Consider the following 26,522-nt stretch of genomic DNA (forward strand, 5'->3'; position numbering starts at 1 on the left):
AGGTGCAAGAATATTTCGGAGATAAAAAAGATATTCAAGGTAAAAGTGTAAGCTCAAGATGATAAGTCTTTACACTACAGAAGGCTTCAACCAAACCAAATATGCTATCAACCTGAGACTTATCAAGTCAGCTTGAAAGCTACTCTGCTCCGCATTCTAACATCGGAACCGTATTCGTCCTCTCACAAACCCGGCGGAGCTGTGAAAATTGTCAAATCTGAAAACGCTAAGCTTAAAGTATCCAAGTTGGCTTTCTACTGCCGTCAACTGATGCGGGGTTACAGACGCTAGAGATCCCATTCTTATCACCAGTCTGGCCTAGTTTGCTCCAATAAGTACTCTCCGTCGGCTTTGTAGGCCCCCGCAACTTCGGCACATGCAGGCTGCTGATCCGGCTCGACTAGACCAGGCAGCCATTTGCGAATTTATGCTTCCGTCGGAAGCTAAGCTCTTGAAAAGTTTGCCAGTGTCAAGCATTCCGAACCATACATCTACCCAACTCCATAATAGTCTCTTGACAAGACCGGGTCCGAATCGGCTGTGCATCTCTTACCAGCATCTAACAATTGCTTTAGTCACTCCAAGACAATACCTCCTACGGCTTAATTTTCGCTATCATTATGTCAGACCCTACAGAACAAACGTTGGAGAGTGGTTCCCCGGTACCGGTTGCAAACCGCCAGCTTCCTACAAGAGTGTCCAAGGCCTGTCGCCGATGCCGCCGGAACAAAAGTAGAGTATGTATCGCTTTTTACCCTGTCCAGGACCAGCAGGCCATCTAGCTGACAGTGCCATAGTGTGACTCTTTCCGGCCTTGCTCCCTGTGCCAGAGGTCCAACGTTGAGTGCGAGCCAGAAACATTAGATCAAGCATCCAAGGGCAAAGCCAAACCCAATGGTCACCGTCGACTAGCGAGGCTCCGGCAGTAAGTAGATAGATGTAGTGACTCTTTTGGTTCGACTGATAACAATAAATCGAAGGCGGACTCAACAAGCAAACCGTAGCAGCAGCTGCGAGACCCTGCCCGTCTCACTGCCGCCTGTTCAACAACAGCCTTTGCTTAGCCGTGGAACCACTTCTGCTGATGGTTTAGCAAGCGGTAATATCTCGGAACCAGCAGAACCAGCCAGTCCGTGCGAACCGCTGGATTATGGAGAATCCGAATCAGCCATGGGCTTTGCTCGAAAAGTATGTGCTTCGCCCTCATTACTGAATGACCTTAATTTACAAGACGTGCCAGATCTACAGACTAGGAAGCCAGACCATTGATCAGCAGCAATGCTCTGCTATTCCCGACGGGGCATTTGGTACCAGGACTCCTCCGGGCAGGTCCAGGGAAAAGCGTTTACCGATATCCACCATTCTAGGTGGCCGGTTTCCGAAACAAAATGACATTGACTCACTATTAGAAGATTATTTCGAATCTGTACACTGGTTTTCGCTAGTAATCTACGAGCCAAAATTCCGCAAACGCCTAGTTGTTATCAAGGATGGTTACGCATATCCCACCGAAACACCGTTCTTGACGTTACTCTCGATTATGCTATGCATGGCAGCGTGGTATCGGTCAAAAAGATGCGATAGCGAAGACGGAGGCGAAGAATGGCGGCTTTGGAGCGACGACCTGTTGAAGATTGTTGAGTCTCGCCTGATACACATCATGGACCAGCATTCCATTGCCGCTATTCAGACCCTCATACTGCTGGGATCGCATCATGTCTATCATGGTCGGCCCAACTTGTCGTTTGCCCTGTTAGGTGCGACTATCAAGATATCACATGCCATGGGTTTGCATCGTAATCTATCCAGCGAATGCTTCGATAATGCCGAAGAGCGAAAAAGAATATGGTGGACGATCTATACCTGGGATAGGTATGTATGATACCAGACTATCTATCTCCCCCTTTGAGTGGCAATACTGATGATTTTAATGTATTAGGTTTGCTTCCATCTCCTTCGGTCGGCCGTTGAGTATCAATGACGAAGACTGCAACGTTTGCATGCCCTGCGAGTTTCTCGAGTCACCCTTTTTCAAGCCCGAGTCGATTGAACAAGGATTGCCTAGTGTCCAATATTCACCGTACCAGACCCAATTGACCACGCTCTATATACTGGCTTCCCCTGCCTTGAAGACGATATTCGGCTCCCTGTCAGCGCAGTCAGTCGGTCAGCATTTCGACGCCGAGTATCGATCACTGGTCAGGGATGTCACGCAAAAACTGTTAATTTGGCGACGGGACTTGCCATCCTTCTTGTCCCTGGACTTGAATCGAGACTATGCCCCAAACAATACCCAATGGGACGTCCGGGCGCATCAGTTACAGGCTCTATCGCTACAGTTGACATTTGACAATGTATTGATCGTGCTTCATCGTCCATTTCTAGCTCGTCAGATTGAGAATCTATCTGCTCAGACCCCAAGTAGTTTGCCTGGTTTTGATGGCTCGTCTTCGGGCCAGCGTATGCAGCAGCATGTGCCTTCACACTGCAGCGCATCACCATCCCAGAGTGGCCAGTCGCCTAACTTTGAAGCAAATGCCAGCTCCGAACAATGGTGGAGTGCAGCAGTCCGAACTGCTCGCATCACTGAATTACCGCGTCTCACCCATCTAGCCACCGACAGCCACCTGATAGCGTTTATGGCCATGAACTTATTTCATGCGGCCATCGTGCTGACTCTAGTGGCCCTGTCTGAGCCGCTTTCAGACCCGGCTCAAGCAGTCAAGCGAACCATCACGCGAGTATTTCAGCTGCAGGAACTGCTGGGCCAGCAGTCAGCTCTGGCTAGCCAAAGCAGCGCTGTCCTCAAGAACCTTATATTCCTGCTTGTTCGGCGCGAAGGAGAGGCTATGCTTGGTTCGGCGGCATCCAAACCAGGGCTTATCAATAATACACAAACAAGGCATCGAATTACTCCTGATACGGATCGCAGCCCCATACCAATTGAGCACTCTCTTCGCCTCCCCTTGGAAGCGGCGCTCAATGCAGATAAACGGTCCAATAGAGCAGTCAGATCGGATCTGAGCATTACACAGCGATTGAACCAGAGCTTGGCATCGGTTCAACAGAGTGAGTTGGCTTCAGTTACCCAGCATGATTCCCGACAAATGACTAACCCCATTGCTAGTTATCCCACCTTTCTGTGACGACTCCATCCAAGATAACTTCTTCTCAGCTCCAAGGAATACAGCTTCTCAGCACGAGTCAGTACCGCCCCCACAACATAATATGTGGTTCCCGCCCAGCGGCTTTCAAGTACCTTCCGAAGCTCTAGAGAATAATGACGGAGATGCGGTAGACTATGGGGCAAATGGTCTGTTCTGGCTTTGGGACTCTACATGGGCTGGTTAAGCACATCAAGAGAATAATCTATAGTGAATTGATACTATGATGCGTCCATGTTCTGCCGTGTTTCCTTTGCTAAAATCCGGACCCTGATGCACACTGCAGAGTGATTGCTATTGCTGGCAGTTACCATTACCCAGCTATTATCTCGACATGATGCAGATCAGCATAATAAAATATGGGTGGCGATGATCGCGCCAACACATTCTCAATCATTGATATGTTTACCCTGATCTCGTTGTAGAGGTTTGCCAGAGAAGCAAGGGTGTTACGGTTCCGGCGGATGTGATTTTCAGCTTATGTGTTCCGGCGGATGTGGTTTCTGCCAATGGGTAGTTAGTGGCTGGCGTTAAGTTCGCTAACTAACTAACTAACTACCAACCTTGGCTAGTCTAACGGGGTTGGCCCAACTCCTCTCCACTGTTTGACTCAGGAATGTGTGCCAAAGTATCGGGCATTGTCGTCGGCGTCATATTGATTGGTGCAATCGGCGGAGTTTCCACGTAACGCAAATCCTACGGATGCTGGAGACTCTATTCCTGTTACGATTGATACTTTGCCCCGGAATTCTCCAACCGTGGGGACCAGCCGTTGATTTAGATGCGGGGACTTTGGAGTACTGTAGATATATAATCTGGGGCCCCAGACCTTTAATTCTTACCTAGAAGCACTCGATCAACAGTACCCTGTTCAGTCATCTATACAATCGTCCTTAAATTCTTTAACTATTGAACTTGATATAATGGAGAAGCCGTCGTCGCCGACTCTTGTGGAGAATGCTCCGACTCGCGCCAATGACGAGGACCTCCCCGTCACAGAAGTCTCATGGCTTGAAGCTAAACTCAAGCCAAAGAGCGTACACGCTCGTTATCCTTTTAAAGGAAAAGCTCTTCTCTGGATGACTTGTGCTTTCGGAAGTCTTGGAGATGCCTTGTTTGGCTATGATCAGGGTAAGTTTCGACTCTGTTATCGAGGGTATTGTTCCTTTCATCCTGACACCATATATAGGTATCGTGGCCGGCCTCCTAGTTAACCCAATTTTCCTCTCGCGATTTTTCGCCGATTATGGCGGCGCGGACGGGACGAGCGACAACATAGACCCTTCTATCACGGGAATTCTCGTGGCATGTCTTCAGGTCTCGGCGGCTCTGGGCTCCCTTGTTGCCGGTAGCCTTGGAGACATGATAGGGCGAAAGAGATGTGTTCGAATCGGTGGCTTCATCTACTTTGCTACTGCCTTCATCCAGGCTTTTGCCCCTGGCTTCAAGACATTCGTTGCTGGTCGTACTCTGCAGGGCCTGGGCGTTGGCTTCCTCTCTATGACTGTTCCTGTCATTCAGACTGAGATTGCCGCCCCGCATCGCCGCGGCTTGATGGTTGGCGTTGAATACACATTCCTTATTGGTGGCTACGCACTTTCGACCTGGGTCGACTTTGGCTTCTACTTTGTCATTCCCAAAACTGAGTCGTGGCAAGGGCCTTACTTTATCCAGATGGGCCTTGCTTTTATCCTCTTCTCCATGTCCTTTATTCTTCCCGAAACTCCCCGTTGGCTGGCGCGCAATGGCTTTGCAAAAGAATGTCTCCAGACCGTCGCGGATCTGCACACACCAGACGGCAACACACAGGCCGAGCATGTCCAGCAGGTAATGTTGGAGATTAAAGAGGCAGTGCGCTACGAAGCTACCTTGGAGAAGTCAACCTGGTTAGAGATGTTCACCCGTTATCGAAAACGTACCATTGTTGGTATTACGGCACAGATGTTTGCTCAGCTCAACGGCATCAATGTCATTTCGTTTTACCTTCCCACTACCCTTGCTAAGGCGGGCATGAGCCAGGAAAAGTCCTTACTCTATACGGCTGCTAATTCCATTCCCTATGTAGCTGCCACCATTCTTACTTGGTGGCTAGCCGATAGATGGGGACGACGTCCGCTCCTCATTCTCGGTGGTAAGTAGATGACCCTGACGTAATTCGATCAAGGCTAACAATTGACGATCACAGGTATTCTCATGGCTATGGCCCTCTGCATCGTTTGTGCGTTTACCGAGGCCCATGCCCTCGACATCAACACCCGGGCCCATGGCATATATGCCTTCGTGGTCATTTACAATGCCATCTACGGCTTCACCTGGGGTCCAATTCCCTGGCTGCTACCTGCCGAGGTCTTCCCCCTTCGCGCTCGAAGCAAAGGCATGGCACTTGCTACGTGCTCCAACTGGCTATTTAACTTTGCCATCGGTATGTCGGCGCCAGATGCATTCAGGGGAATTGGGGGATACTACTATGTCATCATTGCGGGCTTTTGTCTGGTTTCCGTTGGTCTTGCATACTTCTACTATGTTGAGACTGCAGGCCATACACTTGAGGAAATTGCATTGGCGTTTGGTGACAAGGCGTTTGTAGATGATGATAGTGAGGTGGTCCAGGCAGCACATTTGAGACGAGACGACGCCGTTAAGTCGGTTATGGCATAATGTCGTTACCCTACTATATAAAGGATAAAATTAATTCTATTACTGAAGTTATATTTTATCTATTTTGTCTTTCTTTGTATTATTCTTTATATTCATCCTATAGGTCAGATCTGGATCTGGCTGCAATACGGAAAGAATGTCGGCCCGAAAATGTATTTATTATCATGGCTGTGTTTCTCTCGCTTCGTCAAATTTGTTGAACTGCATATACAGCATTTCAATTACAAAATGGCTACTCCATCTGCCGCTGCTGTTTGGAACGCATCGAAAAGTCCTGAGCAGTTTGTAGAGCCTTTTCGCAAAGATGGTCACGCCTATCGCATTCGTAGAGAAGCTGAGGCTATGAAATTCGTACAAAGTCACACATCGATCCCTGTGCCAGCCATTCTCGAGACGCATTTTGGCTCAGGCGGCAAAGAGCCAAGCTGGATTATGATGGAGCGAATCACTGGAGAGCAACTAGATAAATCATGGCCGATTATGACTGACATGGCAAAGCAACGAGCGATTACCGAGCTCAGAGAATATCTTGCCCAGCTACATCGCATTCGTCCAACTGGTTCTGGGTGGATTGGATCTTGTTCTGGAGGTCCAGCTTACGACCATCGACTGAATAATATGTCTAACTGCGGCCCTTTTTCGTCCATTACCGAGTTTAACGATTACCTTTTTGCCCCGGTCAAAAATTGCCCACGGCCTGAATGGGTCGCGAAATATCGCAACCAGTTCCGCGATGATTATGACATCCATTATGCGCACGCCGACATCTCAGGAGAGAACATCCTGTTGGATCCTGGGACTGGTTCTATCATAGGAATTGTGGACTGGGAAATGGCCGGCTTTTGGCCCGAGTGGTGGGAGTACAGAAAGGCATTATTCGGCTCTCGGTCTCGTGAGCCGTGGAATGGGATTTTGAAGCAAATCATGGCGGCGTACGATGCCGAAACTGAGGTTGACATGGACCTTGAAATGTTCTGAACAAAGCCGATATCTTTTTGTCGGTCTTTCATCTCGACGTCTGCGATAAGGTTGTCGGTAGTTAAAAGAGGCTTTACATTTGAGGCTTGTGGTTTAGAGCTTAAAACAGCATCAAGCACTTAGTAACATCTCAGCTCAGCCAACGCGGACGTTGTATCGAATCGATGACAAATACCCACGCTAACATGCCAAGGAAAAACAAGTAACGGGTATATACTGTCTCAAAGATGAACTTCATATATCAATTGGAAAACATAAGCAAAACGTGAATAGTTCCCTAATGAAGACAATTAACTCCAATCCTAGTCATCCCAATTTATTTCTACACCCCCTCGACTGCGTATATAAAAGTCAAGGAGGCTTCAAGCGGCAGCTCAAAGTTCGATACACAACGTCAATTTCCTCAGTGCCCCCACGCGCCCCCAGTATCACGGAAAACCTCCTCCCACCACTCCTGGTTCGGCCCATTGGGCGCCTTCTTCGTGTGTCTACATATCTCCCCAAGCTTCAGCTTATCCAACCTCCCAAACGCGTTATCAACCATCTGTCTTGGGTACCTACTCTCATACTCCGCCGAAACACCCCAGTACCGAATCCTCCCACTATCTGTCTTGACCGTCGCGAGAGGATCTTCAGGCTCACCCTTCTTCTGAATCTGGATCTTGAGGAGCTCCCGAAGGTGGTGGTAGTACCATGGTTTGTCCCACCATGTGGACCGTCGTCTCTTTAGCCCGTGCATGCCGTTGTGGTGAAGAATAACGGGGACGGTCTCGAGGAAGAAGTCGGCGTAGAGGGACATGTTATTCCAGTCTGCGTCTGGCTGAATGAGCTCCAGTGGGTTCTCTGCATTCTTGATATCCTCCGGTAGACCTTTTAGCCGTGTGGGTGAGATACCCAAGTTAGCGGAGTATTCATCGATGAGTTTCTGATCACCTAGCGTGACGAAAGCACCGTGATCTCGACCCTCGTCATCCTGCGTCCACTGGGTCTGCATCGATATCTGTTGACCGTAGTCAAGGCCAATACCATACTCCAGTTTCTTGTCCAGCATGTCTCTCATGCCACGTCTAGGCCTTCCCTTTTCTCTCTGGAATTTCCGATAGATCTCTTGCTCAACAACGACTTCACCTGTAAGGGCTTGCTCACTGTGCATCTTAATTCCCTCTCCAATACCAGCCTCCATGGTAAAGAGCGATCTACGAAAAAGGCGGCGCATGTCGCCAGCGGGTCCGATATAGACACCACCATTGATCCATCGCGGTCTGTTGGTCTGCCAATGCTCCCCGTCTTTCTCCGTATCAGGACCGTAGAGATCCTTTCGCTCTGGGCTTTCAGGCCACTTCTCACATTGGATGTTGATGCCCTTGTCCGCTAGGCCAGAGTAGCACTTCTTGCCAGTGGCCACGAGGATAGTCTGCTGCATTGGCATTTTCCCCTTCTTATTCCATTGCTTGCGCAGCCTCTCATTGGCCTCCTTGTTGATCCTGTGATATCGCTCGAGCATGATCTGTGCCGGTAATTGGAACCAGACGTCGTGGCCGTCAACCATGAGTATGATATCATCTTCACTCAATCTCTCAGACGGATGCGCATCAGGATGCAGAACTGCATCGAGATAGTCGACAATGCCAGGAATCTTGGGCAAGTTGTGGCCACCGTTCCAGTGAGAAATGAGTCGGTGGTCAATTCCCCAGTTAATGATGACGGGACTGGGGTAGCCGAGCGCAAGGGCGGTGACGACCGTTTTGCAGAGATCGGGGCTTGGAGACGTAGCGGGTACGACGAGGGCGAATTTACGGTCCTCGTCACGATATTTGTGACGGTGATGCGACCAACTCGAGCTGTCTGTTTCCCAACTCCAGGGACTGAGAATAATGAGTGATAAAGCGGAAATAATGAACGCGACGGCGGCGATATGAGCTCTTGGAATTTTTCGGACATTGGAAACGTCTGGGAGGTTCTGGAGGCTGGGGTGATTCAGAACCCGGACGACAATTGGGAGTGCTAAAAGTGTTGACAGTGTCGGTATCGCAGGAAGTGTTGGGAGCTTTTCAGCTCCCGGGATTTCCAACTTATTACTCATAGCGAAAGTTAAAATTCAATTGAGCATTTAGAAAAGAGGAGCGCGGTGGCTCCAGCCTTATGTTTTATGAACATTCTGGCGGGAAATAACACGTACATGCCTTGCATTCAAGGGAAGGGCAGCGAAAAGGGGGCGAAATTCCAATTCATTGCTGGCACAATTGGTGGCGCTTTTTTAGTTATTTAGAATCAGATATCACAGGCTGTTGGTGGTGGTGTCTCACCTCGAGTCTCAGGGTGCGATAGAGATTGCAATCTGGGGACTCTTGGAGTGGTATTTGTTTGCGCAAGGGATCATTTAAAGCGTCGCCTAGATGCGTGCTACTGGCTTGGCAGGGGATGCGTCTTAGACTAAGTTCTGTCTGCTGATTGAGTTAGTCTTGGTGTCTTAGAGCTGAGGTCCGAGCGGGATAAGATTCCGATGGCAAAACGAGATTCACATTGCAGTTGGACTACCCTGCAGCTGTCGGTTTTTCTCATAACATAGCTGTGTTGGCAATTGGCGGCAATGGCTTAATGTAAAGAAAGTCATTGTCTCATACTCTATTTATCTTGATGGCCCATGGTAATAAATGTGATTTTCTCTTAACATGATGGCTAGATACTGGCATTATCTGTTTCTAACAGTAAAGGCTTTTGGCAATGCCTCACTCATGTGCGACAAATGTTTTTCCCCAAGTTCCGACACCCCTGGCTTGCATTTTCTTCATGCTTTCAGTGGACTACCAATCAAGGCTTCTAGATATAAGAACTAATTTATGATTTAAATAAGGAGGGCATTGACATTATTTATTATCTGTTACATATATCGCCCGTTATTTCTGAGCGCGAAGCGTCTACAGATTCCGCGGGCGGAATGGTGGAGCATTATGGTGGCTCCTAGAGCGCTCATACTAGCGTTATGTAACTGATATTGGGGAACTTACTGACAGCGTCGCAGGCTACATTTAAGACGTGTACTAAGGGGCGATTGAAATTGAAGACTAATTGGAAAAACAGCTGGGAGACAGTAATAGAACAAATTTCCCATTGATCTGCGATTAATACTTCTATAAGAGAGTTCGTGAGTTAGTAGTCTTATTAAAGTGTTATCAGTCCGGCAGTTTCCGAATCGAGCCAAGCGCCTCACCTGGAGACCAACTCTAGGCTACAGTGGCTTAGACCAGCGAACCACCCAATCAATCACAACCAAGCTTATAGTCATCCAATCTCCCCTAAATCCATCGCGTCCTTCAAAATCACGCGGATTCTCGGCTTAAATATCTTCAATTCTTCTCAAAATATCATTCTATTTCCGTACGATTCCAGTCAAAATGTCAACGAGAAGAAGCGCCAGGATTCTTAACATTGACTTGGGCGTCACTACTAAACCAGCTGAACCTGCACCTGAGTCTATTGCCGCACAGAAGAGGAAGCGCAAAGCCCCGGACCAAGACAAGAAAGATGAGCCGACAACGAAAGGGAAGAAAGTGCCAGTGAAGAAGGTGAAAACGGCAACATCAGCCGTTGGCAAGCCAAAATCGAAGGCCAATGCCACAGCCGAGTCTGAGATTCCGAACGACACGGTCCCAGTTCCGGACGATGTCTTGTCAGTCTTGCCAGCCGAGATACTCCAACAGATCCTCGAAAGCGTCAGTCTGCACCAATCAAAGCGCAGAGTCGCAAGCACTAACAAGCTCAGGTCAATGACCCAAAAAGCATGATCAAGATGGCCTGTACCTCCAAGCGATATTATGCTGTCGTAATGGCCATCATCCATAAACGCATTTCTGTCTCAACCTACTTCTGGGCTCACATTCCCCACGTCATCCGTCGAATCGAACCTCATCTAAGTATAGCTCAAAAGAAACAGCTCAAGAGAGAGCGCCAGTACAAAGGTCAACAGGAAAAGTTCTCAGCTCTCCTTGATCCAAATGCAGTGCCTTCTTGTGCCAGCAATGTCCGGCAGATGATCATTGGAAAGATTGACCCCGGCAAGAGGCACAAGCCCTTTTTGCTGAGGTATTTTGAAGAGGTCTTGAAAAACCTCCACAACTTGGAAGTCTTTGATACTAAGGACCTAACTAAGTAAGTAAATCCCTGCTTGGCGGGCGGTTTCATACTAACGGTACTGAAGTTTGATGGCGGAGGGCCTTTCTAAAATGGAAGATCTTAAATCTATACGACTCGACCCCTACGAGCATAGCATAAAGTCTGAAGCTATGATTTCACTCACCAAACTCAGTAATCTCGAGCACATCTGCATCGAAGACAGAGGTTATGGATCAATTGTGGTGGCCAACGAAAGACCCTTACAGAGCATGCTACTCAACTCCCTATCAACCCTCCAGAGTCTTGAGATTCGAACATCCAAATATTACTCTGATTTTCTTGGCGATTGGGAAGGCAAACTCAAAACTCGCAACCCTGATGCTTTGAAACAAGGGTATGATTTCACGGCGCTCAAATCACTGACTTTACATGGGATAAGCTTCAGTGGTGACTTTTGTGAAAACATGATGCCGAACATCACAAGAGCTTTTGACTTTCTTAAGCTGAGGGAGCTTAATCTCATGGGCCTTGAAGAAGGACAGCTCACGTTCTTTAAACATCTCGAAGACCTGTTCAGTAAAGCTGACAAGCGTGAGATCCACCTGCGAAAGCTGTGCTTGGATATGAAGGGACCTGACTACCAGTCCAACTATGCTGAAACCGAGGTCCATCTCGAGGGGATGTATCGATTTATCTTATCGTTTGACTCGTTGACCAGCTTGGAAATACATGACTACAACATGTATAACACCAACGTGCAGTCAAATCCGGGACTATCGAGGCGATTGTTACAGTCGGTTGTGAAGCATACAGGGCTCGAAATACTGCGCTTTCATTATCGGCATTCGGGTAGTGAGCCATGGGACATCCCGTTCGCCTCAGCAGAGAATGTGAACATCTTGACCAAGAACCTACCTTCGCTACAGGTCTTTGAGGTTGCGCCCCAAGAAGATAACCTTGTAAGTTGTTACACCTATCTTCCCAGGAAGGTTAAAACTGACACAGAGGAGGATGCAATGGCCCGCGCTCTATCACGCGCCAAGAACTTGACAAATCTGCTTTGCCCCAACTTCAAGAGCTATTACGAAGATCGAGAAAACGCCCACTTGAACTTGGCTAAAAAGCTCCTGGGGGGATTTCTGGAAAACGCTAGTAGCTGTGACAAATTCGTTTGGGAGGAGCACTACAAGCTTGGACGTATCACCATGGGTTGGACAGACTTACGTATCGGATCTGGACTGAAACCGAAGAAGAATTTTGAAAAGCCCGTCAAGATCGAGATGGCCGATCGTGCGGTGATGGTGCAGGACTTACGGCCGAAGAAGTGGGGAGACTCGAAGCAGGTGTATTACACTGCTGATAGTCGATGGGTGGATAATGTTACGAGGCCGGATGGTCGCGAGGGACCGTTACAGCTTGTGTATGATGATTAAGAGCTGGTCACTAACGTTGAGAGGCGAAATGGAATGAGACATTGGAGGCTGCATGTTGAGCTTGCCAAATTAGGGTATGTCAAAGTGTTGAGATTCTTCTAAAATAGACATTTCCCCCGTGGCCATCTGCAACCCTTCTCCAGCCTAGAAACTCAATGCAAGGTGGTTAATCACACCACAGTCCTTTTCCTCTCCACCAGGCAACTTGCTTACAACCCAAACTGGTGACTCAAGTCGTAATTCAACCTTCTTCTTTCCATCACCCTGAACACTCCAAGACACTGTAGCAGTGTTGCTCGAACCAAGCGCTACCTTGGCCTTCAATTCTCGGGTCAAGTTCAGTCTCGGCGAAAATAGCATCTTACTTGACCCCGGAGCTATGATGTGCAGACCAGCTAGTTCGGTACAGTACTCGTAGATGGGAACACTGCCCCAAGCATGGCAATCCGAGCGCTGCCGAACGTCGTCCTCTTCCCAGGTTGTGAGGTTATTAGCTAACATTTTTCGCCAAGGATCCCAAACACTTCCCCATGCTGACTCGTAGACTTCGTCTCCAGCGAGAGCGAACGCCCGTAGAGCATAGAACATCATGACATAGGAGCATTTGGAAAAGTCTGGATTAGAAAATGATTCATTAAGGAGACGCGATCGGTCCTCGGGAGTTGCAGCGCCACTGAGGACAGCGAACACTTGGCAATGCTGGGAGTAAGCCCCCTCACCCGCAGTATTAGCCGTAGAATCTGTGAAGAACTTTCCGTCGAAGCAGTGGGTGCGAATCGCACCGACTACAGAAGCCGCGCGGGATTCGTACTCGTCCGCGTATCCAGGTCGACCGACATCTCGAACCAGACGAGCAGCCTGCTTCAGGACATACGCATAGAGCATACTAAAGTACGTATGCCGATTCGATTCCCGCCCAGAGGTTGGGACTCCCTTGTCCGGGTGCGTATCGGTTGCACCCCAAGAAGTCACCCAGTCGACATACTGCCAGACATCCTCTGGAAATCCACTAACGAGGCCCAATTCATCAACGTGAGACTCGAAAAACTCAAAGACACCGTCGATTCGAGGAAGGAATGACCGTGTGTATGCTGTGTCGCCGAAGTAGAGGTGGTGGTCACAGATCTGAAGGACCCAGTATAGGGAGAAACCAGCGATGATCTGCGGTACGTGGGAGGGGAAGCGAGACTGAGTTAAGCCCTCGGGCGTCACGGATGCGGCGAAGTTGGTGATTGTCTGCCTCATCAATCTGTCGTCACCTGAAAGAAGATAGTGAAATAGACCGACGGAGCGAGAATCGCCGGAGTACCTGGAGATAGGTCAGTGAGGGCATTGAGCCGTGGTGGTTATGCTTACTGAAGTTGTTCATAGAAAGGGCAGTCTGAGTATCCGTCAAACATGCAATTTCTCATAGTTCTGATAGAGACATCCCATATCTGTTTAGCGTCCTTGTCTCCTGGCTCATCCCAGCTTGCTTTGACTGCAAGAGGATAATTGACCTGCGTGGCATCAAAAGAGCACAGCTCGACAGACTCGGCCCCAGCTGTGATCTCCCATCGCATAACGCGAAACGTCCTAAACCAGAATGGTTCATACACAACGGTCTGCGAAGCTGGTAGATCAAGCGTTATGTCATCATAAGGACCTATAATATGGCCATTGGTCGCATCTAGCCTGTCAGACTTTGACCTGAAGAACGGATAAGCGCGCGGTTCATTTTCGTAACCCTCACTGTAAGTGATCTTCATCCGGATCTGGCTCTTTTGATCCGCTTTGAACGTCCAGCGTAGAAATGCCGTTGAGTGCACATCCGCTTGGACCTCGAGCGTGTGTGAAGACCCGGCTGCTAGGGTAAGAGGGCGTTGTCCTGAGAGATATGCAACCCAGTCATCCGAATTCAAGCTTCCGACGTTCTTTCTGACGGTGTTGACACAAACAGAGGTTTGCTCCGGAGTGGGGATCACGCGCGATCGAAGGCGCCAAGGCGGAAGCTCTCCGTTGAGTGTCTTGATGTTGTATGGTGCTGGTGTGACTTTCTCTCTGGCAGGGCTGGGGACGATGTGTTCGTTAATCTGAAGAGGGTCAGTGTACATCTCCAAGGCGAGGTCAAGAACTTACGTGAAGGAACACATCGTCTGGTCTACCCATTGGGAACAGGATCGAGTTATCCTCTTCAGCCAACCAGCCATCCCGAGAGTCAAGACTAACAGACTCCCCGTCCGCTTCAGCATCTCCAATAACAGTCAAGCCAGGGAATGAGGTTCTCTCAAAAGGCATACCACCCCTAGAAGGCGCAAAGTAACGAATCACCACGAAGGAGATCTCATTGTCGCCTTGTTTGAGGTGCGGAGCAATGTCGAGCGAGTCGTAATACCATATCAGATGACTCCCTCGCGCTGGGCCTACAGCTACCCGAGTGCCATTGATGACGAGCTTGTATCGCGTGTCGGCCGAGAAATGGAGGAGCGCTTGGGTCGGTTGCGATGAGAGGGTGAACTTGCGGCTGAATGTGACGGTACGTGCGGCAGTGTTTTGTTTGGAGGAGTCGACCCAGTCAGGAATCCAGATCCAATTGGATTGGAGCTTGTTAATGATCTGCAGCTCCGATTAGTTTCATGATGCTAAGATTGAGAGATATAGACGGTGGCTACTTGTTGCTCCTGTGATGGCGCCATTGAATCTTTTTTTAAACTGCTTGTCTGCAGCGAGTAATCTTGATAGGGAAAAAAGATAAGAAGACTACATGGAATTAATATCTGTGATGTTACTAGTAGATAACTGCTTCCGTTTGAGAGGTCGTATCACCTCGGGTCATGTCAAAGCGAGCACGCGTTTAGTGCGGGGGCCATTGATCTAGCACATTTGCTAGCCTTAGTTAGTGAATGTCGCCAGCTGATCATTTCCGCATTCACGGCGCTAGCTGACAGTGAGAGGAAACCGCGTGCTCCAATTCAACAGGTCATGCATCGGCGTAAGTGAGTGTGGATCATTACACCGATGCCATGTTTTTCTGCTACGTACGACTTAGACTAAACTAGTTACTAGCATTGTCTCACAGCACAGCTACCAGCCTATCAATCCAAACCCATGTGAAAAATTAGTTCTCAGAGCTGGCGCCCACCAGTCCGCCAACCTCCGAAAGCTGAAAAATCCACTATGCTACGTTCACAGTGTCACCAGGAGAGCCTCGGAAGCCTGGAGAGTTAAAGTCGCCTTTCCTCCCGAGACAGTCGCCGACTCAACCGTACTCTGGCCCTGAATCTTGCACGATCCATTCTCAAACGTCTGCCCAGCAACAGTTGGGCTTTGACCGGCGTCGACTCTGGATGTTGAAGCAGCGGCAGTGAGCCTCTTGGCCGAGACAGTGGAACCAGAAAGCCCAGTCAGGGTAAAGGTCTGAGAAGGACGAGAGCCAGTGGTGTAGTAATCAGAGTTGTAAAGAAGAACTCGGATTGGCTTGTTGTCTTTGTAGATGGCATATGCTGCGTATCCGGTCGTCTGATCATCCAAGGGAGCGATCTTGTCGGCGCCGGCGAGAGCCATCGTGGCAAAGTAGGCTCCGAAATAGGGAGAGCCCATAGAGTATCGTCCCCACCAGCAGTACTGGCCTGTTGGTCGAGGTGTTAGCTTCTGTGATGACTCTGGATAATGGTTTGCTTACAATTTCCGATGGTGCCGTGGTGGAAGTACAGAGTCTGCAATACATTAGTCACAGAGCTGGAAGAGATGAACGGGGCTTCGTACCTCTGTCCCCATGATCAAGGATTGCATCACATAATCGAGGAGCCAGAGTCCAGCACCGTAAGTTGGGCTAATGCCGCCACCACCCTGAGTAGCTGGGTAATGCTGTTAGCCATGAAAACTTCTTGATCTAGAAGATGACTTACCAGAGTTGATCTCTCCAAAGACATGAGGCTTGCCCTTGGCCACCGCAGCCGCGACTTCCTTAGCAAAAGGCTTGATCTGGGATGCAATAGCGCTGTGGCTCATCAAGTTGGCTAGATTGGCAGTGCTCTTGGACTGCGGGTAGTTGTGCGAGCAGTACTGTCTAACATAGCTGTTGGCCTGGCCCTCGGCTGCAGTCAGACCAGTGATACTCATCGGGCTGGTTCCGAAGTACACACCGGCCGAGATGAGGTTAGAAGCGGAGATATTGCCGCACACAGCGTCTTGCCAGGATACTTCGCTGTTGTAGTCCGCCGGAGCTGTCCAGGAGGAGCCTTGAGCGATCGGATCACTGCTGCTGAAGACTGACACATAGTTAGAGGCGAGTAAGTGCCGGGCTGGAAGCGGAACATACAGTTAGGTTCGTTACCAAGTTCGATGGCATGGAGGCTGCCAATTTGATCGACCGCCTTGGCTGCAGCAGCGACGGTATTTGCAAGGTTATTGAGGCGACGGTTGAAGCCTATGGTTACTTTTCCATTGTATGTGCCCGCCAAGGACATGAATGACGGCCCGAAGGCAAGCGTGCTTGGCGCATCTCCCGCGTTGGCCACTGTATAAGTGACCTGCTGGCTAGAGGATGCATTGTAGGTAGCTCGATCCCTGTTCTCCACGTTAGCAGCAGCACAATAGCGGCCACATTATCGAACGTACTGCGTAGTTCCTCCGATTCTGATGGGCGGCCAAGTTCCCGAAAGATCCTTCAGGTTCTGCAGACAGGTGGAGGTGCTAGGAACATTGTTCCAGTAGCCCGGGAAAGCGAAAAACTCAAAGCTGCGAACTGTCAGCAGATTGACCTTGTGTTGGTAGTGCTATGTCTACTCACGAAACGCCGACTGGGGCATCGGAAAGCTGGGCGCTCGAGTTGACCGGCGGCGAAGATGGGACGTTGAAAGATAAGCCTGAAACAGCGGCGACCTGGGCGATAAGCCAGGCTGTGCTAAGACGTGAAGCCATTCTCAAGATATGTTTTGGCAGTACGAGATTGAAGGAAGCTTGTCAGGATGGTTTCTGATAGTCCTTTATTTGACGTGGCATTTCGCTGCCTTTTATTCTTGAGACTTTACGGCTTCAGACTTGTTTTCGTTGATCGTCGGAGTCAAATCAGCTTGAGTACCTGACTTCCCCCTTTGCTCAACCTGGCCACTTACACCAAGAACCAAAGTATACTAGAGCAATCCTGATCCTGGGGAACATGGTCTAAGGCAGGCATTTCCCCAGACTTTCTCTAATTTCGGGCTTCTCTCCGCCTGCTTTATAACCCTGTGCAGCTTGATCTCAGTCTCATGATCACCAAACGATATTTAAACCATGAACGTCCTTCCTCGGTTCAAACGCAACCGAGTGCAACAAGCTCAAAACAAGGCTTCTGCGCTACATCTTTGACCCGAGAAATGTTCAGCTCGGTCATTGTTCAAACGAAGATGGTGTAAGCGATTAACTCTGTTATGCTCTTCATGGCATCAACTCTCGGATATTGTTGCCGTGATATCCCTGACAGTCGCGTCTGATTGGATCTGCTAGATCGTCCAGCTGCCGTATATGAACGGACTGGTTTCTGCGCCCCAGTCAAACACAAGCACGCAGTGGGGTTTGCCCTTCTAGCCAGACAAGTCTGGGGCCCCGCGTTCTCTGTGGAGGAATAAGACTTAAAAATATGACATTGTATCGCCAAGTTATTTTCCGGAAAGATTCATCAGAGCCAAGATCTTGGCTGCATCAAGTCCAGATCTGCATTACCAACAAAAACACCAAAACCGTCAAAACGCAGCAAGCAAAAGCTCAAACCGAGACCGTCGAGGACACAGGTGAAGGACTTCTTATGAGGTCCAAGCTTGATGACCTGAGCGTTTGGCAAAGTGTACGCAGGTTCAAACGCGTTGGCTGCATTGCTATGCTTGCAGCCTTCTCCGCATCTCTGGATGGCTATCGTATGTTTTACATCTGGTTTGACATTCAACTATCTGCTAATCATGATTCGCAACAGAGATCAATCTCAACGGTGGAATCGTCTCCAACCCCGGATTTATTCGACAATTCTCTACCTCTGGCACGACCATCATTGCGGGCAAATACATCTCGGCCTGGGGAGGTATCCAGTCAGCGGGCCAGACCATCGGCCAAGTCGTACGTCGATACTCATACTCCAGATTTCCAATCATTTGTTGACGATGTTTCTAGCTCCTTCAATATGCTACTGAGCGTCTTGGCCGAAAGGTTGCGATGATGATCATTTGGGTCGTCCTCACCGCGGTACGTACGCAACGACACTCACAAGAACCGGCACTGATCATAGTTCTACAACCATACAGAGCATATTTGCTGAATCATTCGCAACACACTGGCAGCATTGGCTGGTGGCAAAGCTCTTTTCGGGCATGGGCGTTGGTATGCTGCAATCCACCATGCCTCTGTACCTATCCGAGATCTCTCCCACCCAGCTCCGAGGTTTCTTCATCAATGCCTACAGTTTGTAAGTCATAATAGATAGTTGTTATGACCGGTTCATCATATATACTAACTCTTAAACAGCTGGTTTGTCCTGGGCCAGCTCTTTGCCTCCGTGGCCCTCAAGGAGCTTAAGGCCAACGACCCGCTCGATTTCCGTACCCCGATTTACACTCAGGTGAGTCACCAAGACTGTTGGAGATTTGGAAGGAAGGGTTTAATTAACTCGGGCATAGTGGGCGATGATTGGCTGCATCCTTGTGGCCTTCCTTCTCATTCCAGAGTCCCCTTGGTGGTTAGCAAGCAAGGGCAAGGTTGAACAGGCATCACAAGTACTGAACCGATGCTTCGCCAACGTCGAAGGATACGACATTGATCAACAAATAGTGAGTGCCAAGTTGGTTCCATGATTTCGATAGTTGCTAATCCCCGAGTAGGAAATCATGACTTCTACCATCGCCCTCGAACGACAACAAGCCGAGCAGAATTCCGAGCTGGGACCCTGGGCTGTTTTCAAGGGCCGCAACCTGATTCGATTCATCATTTCCGGCTGGCCCAAGATTACACAGCAGTTCGTTGGTCTGGCCGTATTTAATACCTACGCGACATATTTCTGTAAGTGCTCGCTGCATGATCTCCAGCGAAATCTCTAACAATATCCTGCAGTCCAATATGCAGGAAACAAGGATCCGTTCCTTGTCACTCTCATCCTCTCGTCAGTCCAACTGATCTCGATGATCGCCACTGCAACACTCACAGATTCCATCGGTCGACGCCCTCTCACCGTGTACCCGTACGCTGTTACGGTTGTCTGAGTTCTGTGCCTGGGTATCATTGGCTGCTTCGACTATACAGCCAAGGCTACCAGTTCGCTACTTGTCAGTATCACCTCGACGGGATCACTTTCTACTTGACTAATACTGTCCTGCAGATCTTCTTCGCTTGCCTCGCTACGTTTTCCACCACTGGTGCTTCAGCTATCGGTTACGCCTACGCCGCTGAGATTCCTCAACAGCGCCTCAGAGCCCAGACGGCTGGTTGGTCACTGGCTGTGTCTAATTGCGTCGCCATTATCTTCAGCTTCTGTACCCCATTGATGATCAACGGAGCGGCCAAATGGGGTGTAAAGACCGGTTTCTTGTAAGTACCTTGTAAAAGGCTTGTTCTTTTATTCGACACTTGCTGATAAATACTGTGTAGCTTTGCTGGTACTGGCACCGTTGCCGTCACTATCGCCTGGTTCATCCTTCCTGAGGTTGCTCGACGAACACCCGCTGAGATTGATGAAATGTATGTTAAATATCATCGGTGTTAACTATATGTAAAGGTATATGAAGCTAATACTCGATAGGTTTGAGAAGAAGGTCAATCTTCGCCACTTCGATAAGTTTGTCACAGAGGTTCAGGTCCACGCACATGAACTTCAGGACAGGAAGAAGGTAGTGGATGAGGTTTGAATGGCGCTTTAGTGAAAGCAAAGGGATGTTGTGTCAGGATACTTGCTCTTCACTTCTAGTGGCCGGTCTTATAATACTCTTGTTCATAATTGATGCTATCTATATTGATTACCCATTACTATCCTTGTAGGCTCTCATGTGGGAGCAATGTTGCAAAACCGGAAGCCACCTAACCTTATCCGAACAAAGTTCGTAGGTCCTTTTTGTCCATAAGGATGATCCAAGAAACATCCATGCTCCAGCTGGGCACCTCATCATAGGCAGCCCACAATTCTGCCACAAACTTCTCAGCGACTCCGATTGGACCGGGATGTAAGCATTCTTTGAACAAGCTCAGACGTCGTAGTATAAAAGCTCGTCCTTTGCTTACGTCGATAGCCATCTGTGAAACGGACAGCGGGTCCTCCACCTGCTTACCACACTCAACTGGGTCTTTCAGCAGGTCTAGGTAGTCAAGAATGCTTTCCATGGGCCTCGGCTTAGCCGAACTGCCGCCGCCGGGCTCCGTGACAGTCGGAAAGGTTGGTGTGTATCGAAGCCCTGTGGCAGCGCAGATGTACAATAGGGGCTGGATAGCACAGCTGCCGGACTCGGATGGAATTTGCTCCAGCACTTCTATGAGCCGAAGAGCGAGGGGTATGATGCGTTTGTGCCAGACCATAGTTATTTCTTCTTCACTAGTGTCTCGCAGCACTATTTGGGAATGTGTCATCAACAAGGCAGGAAACTGTATGTAGAGCTGGAGCAAGGAGGCGAGTTGATAAGCTTCGGCCACATGTAGAAGATGAGTAGCTGGTGTGCGAGGGTCACCTGTATCGGTGAGCGATGGTCTAGGAGAAAGCTGCAATTGTAGCAGCTCCACCTCCAATTCCCTTGCCTGGTCGATCTCTGGTGTCGTTGGAGGCGAGTCCAGTGCTCGTTCAACAGTGCGACGTTGGTAGACCCGACAAAGACGAATCGACCGCGTGAAAAGGGTCGTGCTTAGCAGCGAGACGCCAGTCCACGGGTGAGGCTCCGCCTCGTAGGAAGTTTGGCTGTAAGTAGCTAGGAGATGAGACCTCGGGAAGCTGGATGGTAGTGCGCTGACTTGGTGTATGTCCGTACCTGGTTCCGGGTCATATATGAATGATATCAACATATCCCAGTAAATCAGACTCTTGTTAAAGAACTTTATCTTCTCAGCGTCAGCAGCGAATCGTTCCTGTGAGCTCCATCGAAGCAGTGACTTCGCTTCTTGCAGAAATGGCCAACCAACCCGACGAGTATCCAACCAACAGATTGTTGTACCAAGGCAGATCAGTGCGAACATAATACCTCTAGGCATCTCATCTAGGACATTCTCCTCGTTGAGTTGCTGTATTTCAGCTTGGACACTCAGCGTTGCCGATTTGAGCAGATTCATAGCAGATTGCCTCATTTGCGGTAGTCGCGCCGAAAGGAAGCTGGCTGACATACTTTGCAGAGCGGTGAAGACCGGACCCGAGGTTTGCCAAAGATCTTCGGCCATTCTTCGATTCATGTTGGACTTGGAGTCGAAGCCGGACCATGCCTGGCATACTTCGTCGAACCAGCATTTAAGAAGCCGCATAGAAGGGTCTGCATCTATCTCTAGTGGTTGTACTGGACTGGATAGACCAGGATCTAGCCAGGAGTTCCCTTGAGGTGAGGTATCAAAGCTGAAGTTTGGTAGCTTGTCGAAAGTCGAAAAGTCGAGAGTCGGAGTCTCCATAGTGATGGATCCAAGGCTACCAGCAAATTCTTGATCAAACATGTTGGTCGAATCGAAGCCCAAAAGATCTGATAAGCCGATATCTTCTGATTGTGGCCAAAGAGCTATTCCTCCGTCCGCCACTACACCAGCCTCCTCAACCTCGCGGGCGTATTCGTTATCCATCAGTGGATCCATAGTAATGATAGATGAGTTGCCGTTCAGAGACTCTGGCGACTTCCTTTGCTGCTGTAATGTCTCACTTGCTGTCACCTCGTGCTTGTATGACCACCTCAAGGTTTGCTGAGGGTAACCGTCGCATAGCAAGCCTTTCTTTGCACAGTTCGTACACGTGGGCCTGCTTTCATCGCATTTGACCTCCCTGCGTCAGTATCTTGCAGACCATTTGAGATTCTGAAGCCATACATGTCGTTGTTTGCATGAGTGGCAACCGCCTCGGGAACGGCGCCCGCACAATCTGGTTTGCCTACCGCGGCCACGTCGGGGCATGGTAGCGTGCAGGTACTGAGCTTTTAGTATAATTGCTCGGGCTATTCCGTTCTGAAGCTTGGAGCAGACTTGCTCCGGCGGTTGAGTGTCCGTATCAGCGAGGGGAAATTGATCGGCATACGTGATAAGCACGGAGGCGCGGGGTCTAAAGGAACTAGCGAGGCCGTAAACTACTACGGTAACCGGCATACGGAGCAAAATGCCGTGATTTCGTCCAATCGAATGGGTACGTTTTTTAAGCATCACCTTTCGTCATCCGGCTTGACATAATGACTCATATCAAGAAGTGAAGATTTAAGATAAAAAGTAAGAACTATTTATTCACCTGGGCAGAACCAAGATGTAATGCCAAAAGCTGGTCTGCTGCACAATTCAACCCACTCCCAGCTTTTATATATGCATACATGTGCGCTGTGTTTTACAACACTTAAAAATAGAGATGTGAAACAACACTGTATTTCTACAAGTCCATGAATCATAGCAATATTAATTGACCATAGCAATAAGGTACCATCCTTAAGCATAACCATGCGGAGTCACGATCAATTTGTGTCTTCACTTCTTCTTTTGACGTATTATCTCTATCTTCTTTCCCCAAGTAACATGTCACGGAGTCCAAGAAGACAATTCTACCGATAACAGTGAAACTATAGAAGCTCTCCCAATCCTTCCTGGCTATTACCAATCTAGCTTTCTGGAAGTGCCACAGTCCACGGCTTGGCAGACTGAAGTGAGTGTCAGCCAACATGGCCTGAGGATGTGGAGGAAACGTCAACACAGGGTGCTCGCGGGGGCTTGACTTACTTCTTTCAGCTTTCGAGAGGTTTGCCTCGCCATTTTGCTGCTTCAGTGTAGCGGGATTTATTTCTAAGCCTTGGAGCGCCTCCCGCCGTCGATGCATTTCGACCGCAGCAGCAATCTTTGCTTGGTAACCTGTCACTTGTCAGCTTTGCCATTATAAGCCGTTCTACATGGCGTAACCTCACCATTGGCAATTCCCTTTTCTTCGGCAGTGATGAGTTGCTTATACTGATGCTCAAAGCCGAGGAGCTTCTGCTGTATCTCCTTTTCAAGTGAATCCTTGATAGAACCATCAAGCTTGAAAGACACTTGGGCACTGTGTACATAAATGTCACAGCGCAGAGTGGTTTGATCAACGGCAACGGGATTGTACGTGAGTTGGTACCAGAAAGATTGACTAAGCCTTGTGTGTACGGTAGTCAAAGGGAAGAATGATAGCTGTCCAATAGAGCTAGGTCCCTCTACAGGAAACCAGCGGGCTAGGCTCGTGAGATTGGCCGCAGTCGAATGCAATGTTGCGTCTGACTGGTCGACTGTAGTGCGTTAGCAGCTGCGCGTATTCTAGAGTGAACGTCGAAGACGGGACGGTGCACCGACGTATGATCTTCCAATTGAACTTTCCACTGCACTCAAAACTTCCGACGAACTCTGAGTCTCTCCCAAACTTCTCAATCTTGTCCTTTTCTAGGCCGGTTGAGACTGCAGCAGCAGGCACGCCCTCATCTCGGCTCACGTTGACATGCAGGAAGCCTCCGCTATCCTGCTCCGTGTGGATTTCGAAGAGACTATTCAAGCTCCTATCGAAACCAGGGAGATTGTCGAAATAGGGAGCTTTAGTGAGCTTTCCCTCCGTGTTATAACTCCATCCGTGGTATCGGCAGCCAAGAACGGTGGCGCTGCCAGACTTTTTCCGAGCGACGGGGAAAGCTCTGTGCCTACAGACATTGTGAAACGACCGCACTACCATATCTTTCCCTAAGATCATGAGGATACGGAAGCCTGCAACATCGTAGACCACATAGTCGCCCGGGGAGCCAAAACGCCCCCGGTGGCTCACGCAAATCCACGTCTAGCAGCGAGATCAGACTTGCGCGGCTGATAGTAATGAGCTTCCAGTGAACCTACCTGGCTGAAAATAGCGCGTCGCTCAAGTTGGAATCGAGCTTGATCTGACCACCATCCATCAGGCAGATTGAAGATTCCGTGTTCCGGCACTGGTACGGAAGTAGAGTGTCGTTGGAGACATCGCCAGAAATGAAGAAGTATAGACGTGATAAGCACACTCGTGGTGCCCAACATTATTAACGAGATCATTGAGAAACGCACCGAGAACGATAGAATGTAATGTATAAAGTGACAAAAGGTAATTATTTTCTTACTGGAAGGCAAGAATATTTAGGGCAGCAGCAAATGCACCAGATCCGCGGGACCCATTCCGATGGTTGCCATCCTCGTGTACGGTTCCTATAATAGGCAATGAAGACTACTGAATCGAGGTGTTTGCGCGTATGTATTGCAGGCTTTGTAGTAGCATATCAATAGAACAAAATAATTGCCTATCAAAGAAACTCAATACTACAATGCATGATATCACTCGGCAGCAAACATGAAGATAAGGCATGTTGCGTATAAAATTTCCTGATCTGGAATAGCGCAGGGTAGGTTTCCGGCCGATAGCGAACATCGCCTGGATAAAGCTTACATGTAGGTATTCCGATAAATAAATATTCTGATGTCCCCCTTATGGCTTGAAATAAGAAATATGAGTGGAATAAGCATTGAAGAAACCAAAATATCACTACAATCCTTCCTATCCACAATTCAACATGACCGACTGGGATGTTACTCTGCCTGCTTCCTGGTATACCAGCTCAGGTATTTACTGTCTAGAGAGGCGGGCAATCTTTCTCAAAGCAAGTCGAAGAAGAATACAAATTCTTTTAACACACAGTCACTGATCTTAACCCAGTCCTGGGTTCTTCTAGGAGCCGTAACGAAGTTTTCCGAAACCAATGTCAACTATGAGCACGAGCTGGCTCAGATCGACATCATCGTCCGTCGTGAGACTGAAGATTGGAGGAGCATTACAATTACCAAGAAAGACGATGTGAGTACGAGGCAAATACTCTCTCCAGAAACATTGCTTATCATATAGGGTACCATTATGCGATCGCACCTAACGCCCAATGGTCTTCTTTTCTTGACACTGTCCGACGAGACCTGCTCCTTTGAAGACTTCTTCCCCGGCTTTGAGGAATCAACCGCACACGCTGACTTCACTGAACTTCCGCTAAGACGTCCCCTCACCTACACTTCTCAGAATAATTGGAAAGCTACAGTCGATGCTTATCAAGAGTGCCTCCATTGTGCCTACGCGCACCCCGAGTTTGCAAAGACGTTCAAGCCCGCGGGCTACAAAGTCATCAACAAACACAACTACTCACAGCATATTGCTACCGCCACTGGTGCCGACGATGGCTTATTCTTCTTCCTTTTCCCGAATTGTTCCTTGAGCTTGTACGCTGGGGGTTTGACATGCTGGCGCATTAATCCATCTGAGATACCCGGACAAGCCCGCATGGAGTTTGACTACTATCACAAGGCCCCTGCTGGTAGTAATGAGTTTGAAAAGTGGTATGGCTTTACGCGAAACGTTGCGGTTGAAGATATCGAGCTTTGTGAGAAAACGCAAGCAAATCTTAATATTGGCATTTACTCGGAGGGTCTGCTAAATCCACTAAAGGAAAATGGCGTTATCTGTAAGTGCAACATAGTGAAAAATGCCCCTTCCTTATACTAATAGTTATATTTTGACAGATTTCCATAACCGTATCCTTGAGTTGTGCTCAGCTCAGATCGAGGAAGAAGAGGCCACTCGGTCTGCAGGTGGCAGTGCAGGAATGTCATCGAGAGAACACCAACTGCCCTTATCAAAGCATCTGACCAGTTACTAAGAGTCACCATGACGGTATACAAGGCGGTAGAATAGTCCGGTGCTACATTCGTTACATTTGCCGACACTTTGTTAACATGATCCCGCCTCTGCGTAGCCTGACTCTTTGTAGCAACATTTCACGCAAGGACCGACATAGGAAACGCTAGCCCATCACGGCACAGGGCTGCTCATCAGATTGAACCTCAATCCGACCGCTTGAGATAGGACTCTTCAATTTAGGAACGGCCCGAAAGCTAAAGTCTGGTGACGTGGAGACTCAATTGTAATGTTAGTCAATACCTTCGCTTTGTTCACAGGTGCAGGTAACAACACATGACTGATGTTTGACTCGCAAGTAAGGATCAGGCTATC

At 48.9% G+C, this 26,522-nt stretch overlaps 9 protein-coding genes across 9 annotated transcripts; 6 read left to right on the forward strand and 3 right to left on the reverse strand.

Annotated features, from left to right (window-relative positions):
* Positions 1-620: 620 nt before the first annotated feature.
* On the forward strand, positions 621-3,351 carry FSUBG_7351 (C6 transcription factor; the record flags this gene model as incomplete). Its single annotated transcript, XM_036685648.1, has 6 exons — positions 621-737; positions 798-925; positions 981-1,188; positions 1,241-1,872; positions 1,940-3,069; positions 3,128-3,351. The coding sequence occupies 6 exons, from the start codon at positions 621-623 to the stop codon at positions 3,349-3,351; spliced, it is 2,439 nt and encodes an 812-aa protein (XP_036537081.1).
* Positions 3,352-4,087: 736 nt separating this feature from the next.
* Positions 4,088-5,822, forward strand: FSUBG_7352 (MFS sugar transporter; the record flags this gene model as incomplete). The annotated part of the gene is made up of 3 exons (XM_036685649.1): positions 4,088-4,295; positions 4,354-5,295; positions 5,350-5,822. 3 exons carry the CDS (start codon positions 4,088-4,090, stop codon positions 5,820-5,822), a joined length of 1,623 nt encoding a protein of 540 aa, XP_036537082.1.
* A 228-nt stretch (positions 5,823-6,050) lies between these two features.
* Positions 6,051-6,800, forward strand: FSUBG_7353 (aminoglycoside 3 phosphotransferase; the record flags this gene model as incomplete). Its single annotated transcript, XM_036685650.1, has 1 exon — positions 6,051-6,800. The coding sequence occupies one exon, from the start codon at positions 6,051-6,053 to the stop codon at positions 6,798-6,800; it is 750 nt and encodes a 249-aa protein (XP_036537083.1).
* Positions 6,801-7,203: 403 nt separating this feature from the next.
* FSUBG_7354 (uncharacterized protein) lies at positions 7,204-8,883 on the reverse strand (the record flags this gene model as incomplete). The annotated part of the gene is made up of 1 exon (XM_036685651.1): positions 7,204-8,883. One exon carries the CDS (start codon positions 8,881-8,883, stop codon positions 7,204-7,206), a length of 1,680 nt encoding a protein of 559 aa, XP_036537084.1.
* Positions 8,884-10,195: 1,312 nt separating this feature from the next.
* FSUBG_7355 (uncharacterized protein) lies at positions 10,196-12,346 on the forward strand (the record flags this gene model as incomplete). The annotated part of the gene is made up of 4 exons (XM_036685652.1): positions 10,196-10,513; positions 10,564-10,949; positions 10,999-11,307; positions 11,353-12,346. The coding sequence occupies 4 exons, from the start codon at positions 10,196-10,198 to the stop codon at positions 12,344-12,346; spliced, it is 2,007 nt and encodes a 668-aa protein (XP_036537085.1).
* A 144-nt stretch (positions 12,347-12,490) lies between these two features.
* On the reverse strand, positions 12,491-17,248 carry FSUBG_7356 (rhamnosidase B; the record flags this gene model as incomplete). The annotated part of the gene is made up of 10 exons (XM_036685653.1): positions 12,491-13,655; positions 13,703-14,418; positions 14,465-14,941; positions 15,524-15,954; positions 16,008-16,041; positions 16,091-16,182; positions 16,234-16,596; positions 16,647-16,894; positions 16,946-17,065; positions 17,118-17,248. 10 exons carry the CDS (start codon positions 17,246-17,248, stop codon positions 12,491-12,493), a joined length of 3,777 nt encoding a protein of 1,258 aa, XP_036537086.1.
* A 700-nt stretch (positions 17,249-17,948) lies between these two features.
* Positions 17,949-20,196, forward strand: FSUBG_7357 (major facilitator superfamily domain protein; the record flags this gene model as incomplete). The annotated part of the gene is made up of 11 exons (XM_036685654.1): positions 17,949-18,222; positions 18,279-18,418; positions 18,473-18,544; positions 18,604-18,764; positions 18,824-18,917; positions 18,976-19,125; positions 19,177-19,354; positions 19,406-19,532; positions 19,595-19,879; positions 19,940-20,029; positions 20,091-20,196. 11 exons carry the CDS (start codon positions 17,949-17,951, stop codon positions 20,194-20,196), a joined length of 1,677 nt encoding a protein of 558 aa, XP_036537087.1.
* Positions 20,197-20,371: 175 nt separating this feature from the next.
* FSUBG_7358 (uncharacterized protein) lies at positions 20,372-24,514 on the reverse strand (the record flags this gene model as incomplete). Its single annotated transcript, XM_036685655.1, has 8 exons — positions 20,372-22,286; positions 22,331-22,429; positions 23,097-23,139; positions 23,219-23,347; positions 23,401-23,748; positions 23,813-24,150; positions 24,273-24,429; positions 24,499-24,514. 8 exons carry the CDS (start codon positions 24,512-24,514, stop codon positions 20,372-20,374), a joined length of 3,045 nt encoding a protein of 1,014 aa, XP_036537088.1.
* Positions 24,515-25,041: 527 nt separating this feature from the next.
* On the forward strand, positions 25,042-26,169 carry FSUBG_7359 (choline monooxygenase; the record flags this gene model as incomplete). The annotated part of the gene is made up of 4 exons (XM_036685656.1): positions 25,042-25,090; positions 25,201-25,322; positions 25,371-25,974; positions 26,033-26,169. The coding sequence occupies 4 exons, from the start codon at positions 25,042-25,044 to the stop codon at positions 26,167-26,169; spliced, it is 912 nt and encodes a 303-aa protein (XP_036537089.1).
* Positions 26,170-26,522: the final 353 nt, after the last annotated feature.

Source organism: Fusarium subglutinans, assembly GCF_013396075.1.
Source record: "Fusarium subglutinans strain NRRL 66333 chromosome Unknown NRRL66333_c0000093, whole genome shotgun sequence".
In the NCBI taxonomy this organism is placed as follows: domain Eukaryota; kingdom Fungi; phylum Ascomycota; class Sordariomycetes; order Hypocreales; family Nectriaceae; genus Fusarium; species Fusarium subglutinans.